General features: G+C 26.6%; 1 protein-coding gene across 1 annotated transcript; it reads right to left on the minus strand.

The window, feature by feature from the left end:
* Nucleotides 1-7072: 7072 nt before the first annotated feature.
* LOC112706160 (probable trehalose-phosphate phosphatase J) lies at nt 7073-9300 on the minus strand. Its single transcript, XM_025757318.3, has 10 exons — nt 8905-9300; nt 8672-8812; nt 8515-8586; nt 8304-8396; nt 8145-8204; nt 7958-8059; nt 7716-7863; nt 7561-7631; nt 7368-7460; nt 7073-7278 (listed from the first exon to the last, which is right to left on the minus strand). The coding sequence occupies exons 1-10, from the start codon at nt 9121-9123 to the stop codon at nt 7225-7227; spliced, it is 1053 nt and encodes a 350-aa protein (XP_025613103.1). The 5' UTR covers nt 9124-9300; the 3' UTR covers nt 7073-7224.
* Between the last annotated feature and the right edge of the window lie 2433 nt (nt 9301-11733).

The raw sequence follows: 11733 nt of genomic DNA on the forward strand, positions 1-11733 counted from the left end.
TAAATATCCCTCCATTGCATGTATGTGTGTATGTATAATACAAAATTAGATGACTAGGTTTATTTTTTCACTCATACTAGATATATATTAAAATTCGTCGTTAGTATAAAATACATATTAAAATATAAAATATTATATATTAAAAATAAATTAAATTATATATATTTATAAATAAGGATAAAATATTAAATTAGTATTTTATGTTTGAGTTTAATCTTATTTTGATTCATAAAATTTAAAATATTATATTTAAATTTAAAAAAAAAATTATTTAGTTTTAATATAATCCTATTGTAAAGTTAATGTTAAATAATTAATAAGGAGAGTTCTCTATGGTAAAAATAACGATGGCTTTGTACTCGTCGCCACCAATGAACTTTTCTGCAAAAAGTAAGTCCGCGGCAATGCTCTCCATATGTTTGAACCAAGGCGAGTGACCAGTGACGGACCCAGAAAAATTTAGTTGTGGGGGCAAAAAATATAATAAAATTTAGGTATAGATATTTTTTTTTGCTTTTCATGATACTCAACAAGTTAAAGATTAATCTATCGAAAATTTGAATTTCATTTAATAGGGCCAATGAGTTACTATACATACGAGACGAAATTCGAACTCACAACACTTGCTTAAGTGGACGACTAAACTAATATAACTTAATTTAATTATCAACTAATTAACTAATATAATAAAATTAATTATCTTTTTTTAGTTTATTTTGTTTATTTAATTTTTTATTTTATACTAAATCAAATTTAACAATATAATTATTATTAAATGCTAAGTTTAACAAAATATTTTTTTAACATAAAACATAAAAAATTATTTATATTTTATTTTAGAACAAATATATATATATATATATATATATATATATATATATATATATATAAAAGTATTAGTTTTTTTTAAACTTTGTGGGGGCAAATGCCCCCTCTTCCATCAATGTAGGTCCATCCCTGCCAGTGACACGCGGTGATACATCCGTTGCTGATCTTGTGCCTCTCGAATCTACCTCTTCTTCAAAGAAGCACATTAAGGTTTACTGAAACGGTAATATTAATTATTTAACATTGACTTAATAGTAGGATTATATTGAAGCTAAATAATTTTTTTTTAATTTAAATAGGACACTTTAAACCTTAGAAATCAAAATAGAATTAGACCTAAATGTAGGAGAACCAATTTAATACTTTACCCTAAACATAATTACATAATAATTAATTTTAACGTACAAATAGTTTTTTTGTTATTTCTTAATCTCTCATATCTATATTTTTATCTTTTATCCTCGATCAATGTAGTTACAATTTTAATTTAATTTTTAAAAGATTCATAAATTATGATTTTTGAACAAGTCAATTAATTTTTAAAATTTCTATTAAATTATATATTTTTATATTTTAAATTATAACAATGTTATATTTAATATATTAATTTATGAGTAATGCTAAAAAATTAATATTATAACAGCCAATTTCAACGAAGTTACTATTAGTAGATTATCAAACAAGTCCAGTATCAAACTCACTAAAAATGAACTTTTGTTAAGTTTAAATATAAATATTTTTTAATTAAATTTTAAATATTATTATATTTAAGAATTTTTATTTTTTTTCCTTACATTGAATATTAATATTATAACTCTGAAATCTCGATGAGCGTGAATAAAACTAGAGCAAGTTATGGAGATATTAGAATAAGAGTTTTGGTACTTTATACATAAATATGGTAGAGACACAAGTTAAAGGTGATAAACTTTAGGGTATATAATGAGAGTAGTAGTGGGATGAATTATTCATGAGTCGATGAGTTGGGGGAGTAGCAATAATTGAGGTTCTAAGGCTTAAGTTAATTTGAGTTTAAGGCACCAATGATGGAAACTGAATCTAAGTGCATCCTATCTTTACACGTATGATATTAAATATTATTTGAAGTCATGGAGGATGGGGTGTTCTTGGAACCATGTTTGGTGTCCCCATTAAGAATCCCAATGTCTTCTTCAAATCAAAGCACTTTGAGTGGATTCCAACTCCTCTTTCAACCATCCATAAGAGATTCACAAAAGTAGTGGGCTTCCCTTTCACACACCTAACCCTTTCAAAAAATAATAATAATCAACCCATTAATTAAACTATAGATCAGATCCCTTATTATTAGTTATATGCAACATAAAAATATTGCTATATATCTTGATATACCCACTTTGCTGATATTTCATTCAGGTGGGCTCTCTCATATCTTGCTGCCCAATGAGCAATTTAAGAATCTATATCTACTTTTAATTAATTAATATCCTATCTAGACAAGGATAGATCGGACTTTAAATTATTTGTAAGTTATTGCATTGGTAATTAGAAATTAAAACAACACCAATCCTCTGCCGTAACATATGCTTCACTTATTAATAATAATTAGTTTATTATCACTTCAGATCTTCAATTCTCTTTAGCTTTATGACCTGTGTCTTATACATGCTTCAGATTTAGAGTTTCTGGCTCCCTGTGATGCTGCCCATCCATGCTTGCATGCATGCATATATATTAAAAATTAGGAAATTAAGGTACTTGAATAATATTCTTATTAAAACATATTTAAATATACTACATATAAATAAAAAATGTACTCTTAGGATCACATATACTAAAGATTTTTCTTAGTTATCCTTATGCTTGTATATGTGTATTTCTTTTAGTTTTCTAAGTTTTCATCTTACAAATGAGTATGTTTATATAAGCTATGATATTATTTCTCTCAACATTTTAAATTGATAGAAAATGATGCAAAAATAATTATATTTTTAATATATTTTTTTAAACAAAAATTTTAAAATTTGTTTGAATTTATGCATAGGTTTTATTTTTATTTTTAATTTAACTTATGCTAAATTCTTTTACTTATAATTTAATAAAAATTAAATTCTAAATTTTTCGATCATAAAAATTCTAATACTATATCATAGTAACATTATTTTTAAAAACTTATTAAATTAATAGAAAAATACACATAAATAATTATACCTTTTTAACCATATAATTAAGACTTAAGAGTATACTACTTCACTTGTAATTCCTTGTGTCTATTAGCTAAATATATTGATGGTTATGTCTAAGTTCATAGCACCATGACCATATATGGATTAGGATTGTACGTGTGGGGGGCGCAATAATGGAATAAGCATCTTTAACAGCTTTATGAATGAATGATGAGTATAGCATATAGCATATAGCATATAGCATAAATATATAGGGTTATTATCATTACCCCTTTAACATTTTTATTGTCTTATTAGCTAGTTTGGTAATGCAATGAATAATTAAGGGTAAAGGGAAAAGGGTTTTCTATCCAAAGAGAGAAACATGCATGCATAATGATAAAAATAATACACGCCATAATCACAGTTTCCCAGCTTGACACATGGTACCTTTAATTTGCTCTGATCACTATAAGCTTGAATTTATAACCATAATTATTACATTGTGATCAAGAAAGATTAACATAAAAGCATAAATTACAAAGCTTTCTGTGTAGACAATCAATTATGTGAAATTAATTTGTTTGCATTGTCACATACACTTGTACCTTCTTTCTTTTTTTTTTTGTTTGAAAATTCAGCTACAGTCGACTTCACGTAAAATTGATAATTGAGAGTCGTGAGATAATTTGACTAATTTAACTAAATTTACATCTAATAACTTTCAATTATCAACTTCATATGAAGCCGACTGCATTTGAATTTTTACAAATCTTTTGGTGCAAGCCAAACTACAGTTAGTTGGATTTATTAGGCTAGCTATATATATTACAATAATATACGGCACCTGAGTCATGATTATATATAGGGATGATATGCGTGTAAAACTATAGACCTTTTATTTTTGCTATTATTGAGCAATCCAACTAACTGTACTAATGCTAACTAAGGTAGGAATTGCCCCAATATTTAATAAATTAAACAGTAAGTTTGGATTAATAATGATTCCAAAGTTTAAAGTGTCAACAAAGTTCATTAGTCATTCATCTTCCGTACCAGTTGAAAATATGGATAACAAATCATCAAGTTTCTACGCTTGCTAGCTTCTTATGGATAAATCCAAAACAAAAACTTAATACAAAAATATCAAAGCCAAGGACACACATATTTTTATTTTTCTATTTTACTTGTTCTTACATTTTTCTTTCCCTTTTTCTTTTTCTCTTTTTTCTTCTTCGTATTATGTTATTTGTACATAATAATTCAGTGTTTTAGTTAAAAATTATTCTATTTAAAAAAATGTGATTTTTCCAAAAAAAAATTATGTGCTTTTTATAAGAAATTTATGTATTTATTTCATAGAATTTCTGCATTTTTGTTATTAAAATAACCCAATAACTATATTTAGAGACTTAATTGAAATTTGGTTATAAGAATACTACTTGTTTATTTATATTTTTTAATTATTAGGAAAACAAAACTGATTTCTTTTCACTTTTTCTAAAGTTACTTGTCCAATTTAAATATAAAAAATTATTAACAATTTATCCTAATATATATTTAAATCATTACTAGAAGATATAAACCATACAGCCACGGATCTAAAAATTTTAAGTGGTAGGAGCAAGTATATACTACATAGAAATAATAAAACGTTTTTATATTAACATATCAAAGTATATAGATTAAATAATACAAAAATAAAAATTATTGAAAAATCTTTAATTATCAATATCAGCATATTAATAAGTGTTAAGGTCATTATTAATCCAACATTTTTATAAATTAAACACATGTAATAATAGTATATATGAGGTTAATTAAGATAGTAAATGAAATATCTTCTAACTAAAAGGTATTTTATTCGACTCTTTAGAACAGTGAAACATAATTTTTTTTGTGAATTATGTATGATAAAAGTTATTTCAAAAAAAATAAGTCAAATTCTTCATATTTTCATTGTATATTTTATAAATGACTTAAAATTATTTAATAAAATAAAGACCAAAACAGATTTCAAATAATAATAATAGTCATAGTAAAGTTAGATAGACAGATAGATAGATAGGAGTACAAAATATTTTATTATTTCAACTCAATTATAAATAATTTTTAATTCAATCTATGTTTGAGAATTAATAATCAAAATACATATGTAATTTATTATTATAAATATTAAAGTTGAGTAAAAAAAATTAAAAATATAAAATTTAACTAAATAAGTTTACCAAGGGAATAGTATAACAATCTTCTATTTTTTATTAAATAGATTTAATAAATAGATTTTGCTGATGTATGTCTCAAAAACACATTTTAATAATATTATAGAAGAATATTTTATTAAAAGTAATTAAAAGATAAACTTTTTATATTTTTAAAACATTGAATATATTAAAAACTTTAAAAAATATATTATTATACTTTTAAAAGGTGTTTTTAGTATACAAAATAGTCAAATCTATTTAACAAAATAATTTTTTGACACCAAATTTAATTAATTAATTTTTATTTTAATACAAAAACAAACATAATTTTTTATAATGGGACACATAGATATATATTTTCATATATTTTGAAAATGTTAGTGAAGAATATTGAAATGTACAAATCAATATACATTCGTTCTTATATTTATATATATAATCCATAAGAATATTTGTTTTAGTATTAGGATAATTTTAAGAATAATACTAAAAAATAAATATTATAACAGTCAATTTCAGTTAATAACATAGTATGTTGATAAATAAATTCAGTATAAAACCCATTGTTAAAAATAAATTTTTATGCTTTTATTGAGTTTAAATTTTGAATGTTTTTTCTAATTGAGTTTTAAATATTTTTATTTGTACGAGTTTCATTTTTTTCATTGTTAATGTTACATATATTTGGAACAAAAAAAATGAAAAGAAAGAAATTGCAGGAAGAAAAAATGGCAAGAAAATAGATTTTTACCTTACTTGGATGACATAAATAATAATAGCAGAGAAGAGAAAATTCACGCTAGGTCCTAATCCCACAAAAAAAAATATTTTCTGCTTAATAGAGACGAGAAAACTTGAAAAAAGAGTGCTGAAATGAGAAATTACTAATTTATCTTTATATATTTCTATAAAAAATAAAGTTATATATGTAACTTTACATATTTCAAATTTTTTCCCTTCTCAATTTCTCTCTCTTTATTTCTCTTTATCCAAGCACATAAAAAAAACTTATATTTTTATTTTTTCTTTTCTATTTTTTTTGTTTGCTTTTTTCTTTTCATTTTTTTATTCACAGCCAAACAAAACATAAATATTAACTATTTTTTCTAATTTTAACTAGTGCCCATAAGAATCTTGACAACTGTTACGTGTCCACTCTAACATGTGGCTCTGCTTGTGGAAGTGAGGGTAAGATACATCAAATTCTAGATTTCACGTGGCTTTGGTATCTTCAATTTTCTCTAGCATTCACTTCATTGGTTATCTAACTGAATAAGCCACACTCCCAAAGACCTCACTCACATCAATAACTTTATTTTCTTTACATTTGGTTACTGTCTCATACCAACAAACTCCAATCTGTGCCACAATCCACCTCCAAATTAATAATTCAGAACGCCACTCAACAATTGTCATTACCATACCATTAGATATATAAATAAATACTTATATGGTTTTATTTTAACAATTTAACTTTTAGAAGAAATGTTTTTTTCTAACCACCAAAAATGTAACTATCGCATTGTTGTTTGCGTGTGTGAATTAGAATTTTATTATACATGGTAAATTAATAAATTTCTTATCTTATAAATTCTTTATTTTTTTTAAAAATTTTAAATATGAGACTAATTTTATGTACTCTTCATACTTATAAATTATAATATTAACAGATAAAATCATTATTAATAAAAAGATTACTATATATTATGTGATTGATGATAGTGTAAATGAGGTTTTTAATTGAGTATATAAATGGGCATTGGGCACATGTACGATAAGTGGGTAAGAAGTACAATTGAGACCCCAGCCCCCAAATTGCAACAACTACTACTACATACTGCGCCATAAAATATCTGTCTTTCACTATCCGCATGCGCATGCAAAACTGCCAACAAAGATCACAATATGCTCATCATATATATCCATTCATTTGGACTTTAACACATACAATTTCATACACTACCTTCATCAAATTTTGAGTAGGTAATCTACAATAATAATAATACTCATGGAATAAATCTCTCTCTCTATACACTTGTTGGTGTATGTCACTGTGTACTCGATCTTTTCCATTCCACTAGACGCCGCAAAAATTGCTCAACCTGAACATATTTGTTGGGCAATGATGATCAGATTCACAATAATGAAAAAAAACTAGATTTATAAATAATAATTATTTGTTGGAACTTGCCTCTACTGGATCCTTCAAAGTGTACGAAGCTTCTGTGTCTTTTGGAACTCTAGAAACAAGAATTCCAATCCCTTGACCTCTGTTGCGCAAAACCTGATGATGATTATGAGTACATACACAAGTCAGTTAGATATATAATACAAGTAGGTTAATTAATTAATTAAATATAATAAGTTTGATTATTTATTTTTACCTTAAAAGCATCCTCGTCTGTACGATCATCGCCAATATAAATTGGGAAAACGTCATTGGAATTGTCATATCCTACAATGAAAGTGATGGTTAATTGGGATAGATGCATTATGCATGTTATGGAAGAAATATTAATTATTACTACTGGGTACTGACCAAGTGATTCTAACAAGAATTCAAGAGCTTTTCCCTTGTCCCATTTAATGGTTGGACGGATCTCAAGCACTTTTCTTCCTTGGGTTAGCTTTAGTTTTGGGTACTCATTGAGCACCAATCTAACTTGTTCCGCCAATGCAGCCCAACACTGATGAAAAAACAGGGGTGTAACCAATCAATGAATAGTTTAGGATAATTAAAGAATGAAAATTGATAGGACAGAATCACTATAACTATAGTACCTTTTCGTCAACACAACGAAAGTGAACGGACAAACAGAATTTGTTGTTCTCTACCTTAGCCCCTGGGACGCTCTTTGTTTTTTCTAATAAGATCTTGTACACCTGATAATGACACACTTAATTTACTTAGTCAAATTGAAAATCTAAGATTAGAAAAAGAAAAGAAAGAAAATGAAACAAATGAAACCTCTTCTATCATAGGCAGGAATTTACTAGCAGGTTGGCAAAGCAGTGCTTTATCATTTCCCTGCAACAAATGAATGAAATCATAGCAAGCAAGGTAAGAAGAAAGAAGCAGTGAATTGATCGGTTCCATAGATAGATAGATAGAGAAGTTATGACTGACTTTATTTGGAGTTCGGCTTTTTGTTGGCCCCTTTATGTCCATTCCATGGCTTCCTGCGTAGTAAAGTTGTGCCAATTTCACAAAGCTATACACCTGAAAATAGAATATCAGAAACCATCAACAAACAACACAAATATATATATAGGTGGAAACTCAGGTGCAGTTAACTTTGCGTAAAGTTAACTTATTTTGTTTAAGAAACAAAATGTACCTTGTCTCTGCACCTTCCGGTGACGATTGCGGTGGGGAAATGCCTTGCTATGTCCTTCAGCGTGGCTCTCATCTGAAGCAAGAACCAATCGGATAGAGTGAGTGAGTGAGTAAATGGATTGAATGAGAAGAAAAAGGAAGTAATGAGAAGAAGGAACCTTTTTGGTCATGAAAGCTTTATCAGGATCGGCAACAATAGGGGACAGAGTTCCATCGTAGTCAAGAAAGGTTACAATCTTCTTCCCTTTCATGTTATATGCTATCTGATCAAACATGTTCAGCGCCGAAGGATGATAGAGCTGTGCAGCAATCAATACAGAGTATGGAATTGAGTAAATATGAATATATACAACAGATAGAGATGATGGATGATGATGTGTTAGTTATATACCATCCAAGAATTAATTTTGTCTTGGTTATCGGAAGAAGAAGATGATCTAGTGCGAGTTGGAGAAGAAGCTCTGATTGAATCAATCCAGTTGTTAGTGTCTTTGATCTGTGAAGAAGAGAGATTGAGAAAGCCCCCAAAAACGGCTGCATTTGGAATGGATGCTGCTAATGCAATTAGCATCACATCAGGACCTACCACATTATTCTCATGATTCTTCATATTCCCAGGAAGCAAGCAAAGAAGAAAGAAGAGAAAGAAACAACGGATTGTGGTACGTGATGCCTTCTGGCTATGGCCGGTAACTCTTTATATAAAAGAAAAAGTTGCCCCCAAATAATAATAATAATAATAATAATAATAATAATAATAAAAGAATTAATAATAATTGGTATTGGTATGTCTCACTGTGACTGGGTGGTCAATTTATAAACTTGGCTAATACGGCGCAAAGCGACGAAACAACCACTTCTTTTCGTGGAACTTTGTACTTTTCCACAACTATACTAAATATGCTAATTCATCAGGCCCACATACTCTCTCATTTCCTCGCATTTTACCGCTATTAAATGATAAATCACACGGTTACACCGCGCATTCCTTTTTTTTCTTCTGTTAAATAAGTCTAATAATTCATCTAAACAAGAATATTTGCGGTATAATTTGGTTCGATTTTAAAAAAATATATTCGATTTAATTATTTAATTAAATTATAGTTCGATTTATTTGATTTTTTTAGTACGTTTATACAAAAAAAATTATTATACTATTTTACAATGTTATAATATTAAAATCAACAAATATAGATATATAATAACTAACAAAGTTTTGATTCAATAAAATTCAACAACAAAAAATTAAAATACGACAATTAAAAAAGTTTAAAAGTTCAATAATTAATATAATAAAAAATAAATATAAATTTTCAACAAAAAATAGTCACATTTGATGTCCTTTCTAACAAAATAGCTAAACTTCTTTAAATAAACCAATCTAAAATAAAAAGACAGTTAAATAATAATAATAATAATAATAATAATAATAATAATAATAATAATAATACCAGTAAAAAAACATTCCAATCTACTTATACATTCTAATAATAAAGAGAACAATTCATACTATAACAAAATGTACTCAATCAGATTTCATACCAACATTTTTTCATTAGGGTTAGAAGTGGGTGCAACTTCTAAAAAATATATAAAATAAAGAACAATCATAACAAATAATATATAAAAATTAGATTAAAAATAAAAAAAATTATCAATCGAATCTTAACCATACCTAATTATAACTTTTTCAATTCTTCATTGGGTTCCTCAAGAACAAATTTTGGAGAGGTTCGGAGCTAATTTTATATTCAAATTAATGCTTCAACTGTCATCAGAATTAGAGAACTCCTATAATTATTGAATACCTTTCCTCCAATACTAAAAACTACTGTGAAAACTGGCATGGCTAAGACGTCTCTTGCAATCTGCTAAAAAATTATATATATAGTAGAATTCACTTTCCACCGGTTTAGAATGTCAAATTGTACGCCACTCTTCTCTAAGACCCCAATAAGATATAAATTTACCTCATTCTTGTTAACACTCTCATTGAATTGCATTTCCTTCTCAAATTCTATAGCAAAAAAAGTTTTATGTGCATCAAGTTCTTGTGTGCCAATTTCAAGAGGATCTTGACGAGTAGATCTTTGGTAGTTATCAATCCCACCAAACAGCCTATAACTATCAAACACCTTGAAAAGCGTCTCCTTCACCTTTGAAGTCAAGAATTCAGTATTTTTTTTTCATACAACTTATCAAAATTCCACTTAATCAACTGAAACTTATACCTAGGATCAAGAACCACTACAATAAAAATCATTATATTTGTGTTTTTTATATTTTTTCAATACTTATTATACTTGGGCTTCATTTTTTCAGCCATACCTAAAAGTATCGAATCTAAGTTTTCCATCCAATGCTTAAGTGTAGATAATATTTTACAAAAGTTATTAAAATGTTGAGAAGATGTCACAAATGTTGAACCAGAAACTTTGTTGGTTATATTATAAAATATTTTTAAAAACTTGATAAAATATTTTACATTCTCCCAATCTTCAAACTTAGGAATCCCACCAACTATCATAACATATTTTGAATCTCTCTCCCCCAATCTTTTAAATGCCTTTTGAAACTTCAAAGCACTTTCAAGTATTAAAAATGTAAAATTTTGTGCATATTTGGGCACTATTATTTTGTTAAAAAATATTTTTTTTTAATGAAAAAATATCTTTTTATTTTTTAATGTGTTTGGTAAATTTCTAGTAGTAAAAATAAAAGTACTAGTAAAATAAAAAAATATCTTTTTTGAGAAGCTGTAATTTACATCTTTTTTTTAAAGATCTTTTTTCTTAAAAAAAGAGATGTTTTTCATATAATAAATAAACAAAAAATTATTTTTATATTGTTATACCCAAACATAATTGATAGATAAAAAGACCTTTTTACATGAGATATCCAAACATAAAATTACTTTTACTTCTCTATAAGATCTTTTAAAAAAAGATAACTCGAAAAAAGATCTTTTTTTAAAAGCTCACCCAAACAAACCCTTTATTTGATATGAACATCTAAATACACAGAGCCTTTTTTCAGAATTCTAGCTTCCTTAATCATAGTCATAAACCTCTCGGTACGATCTAGTGATGCACGCACATGCCTAATTGAATTCTTAATCTTTAAAATTTAATCATATATTTCTTCAACCCATCATTCACAACAAGATTTAAAATATATGCATAACATCTAACATGCAAAAACTCTCCTTTTAATGGATGTG

The sequence above is a fragment of the Arachis hypogaea genome, chromosome 8, assembly GCF_003086295.3.
Source record: "Arachis hypogaea cultivar Tifrunner chromosome 8, arahy.Tifrunner.gnm2.J5K5, whole genome shotgun sequence".
Classification (NCBI taxonomy): Eukaryota; Viridiplantae; Streptophyta; class Magnoliopsida; order Fabales; family Fabaceae; genus Arachis; species Arachis hypogaea.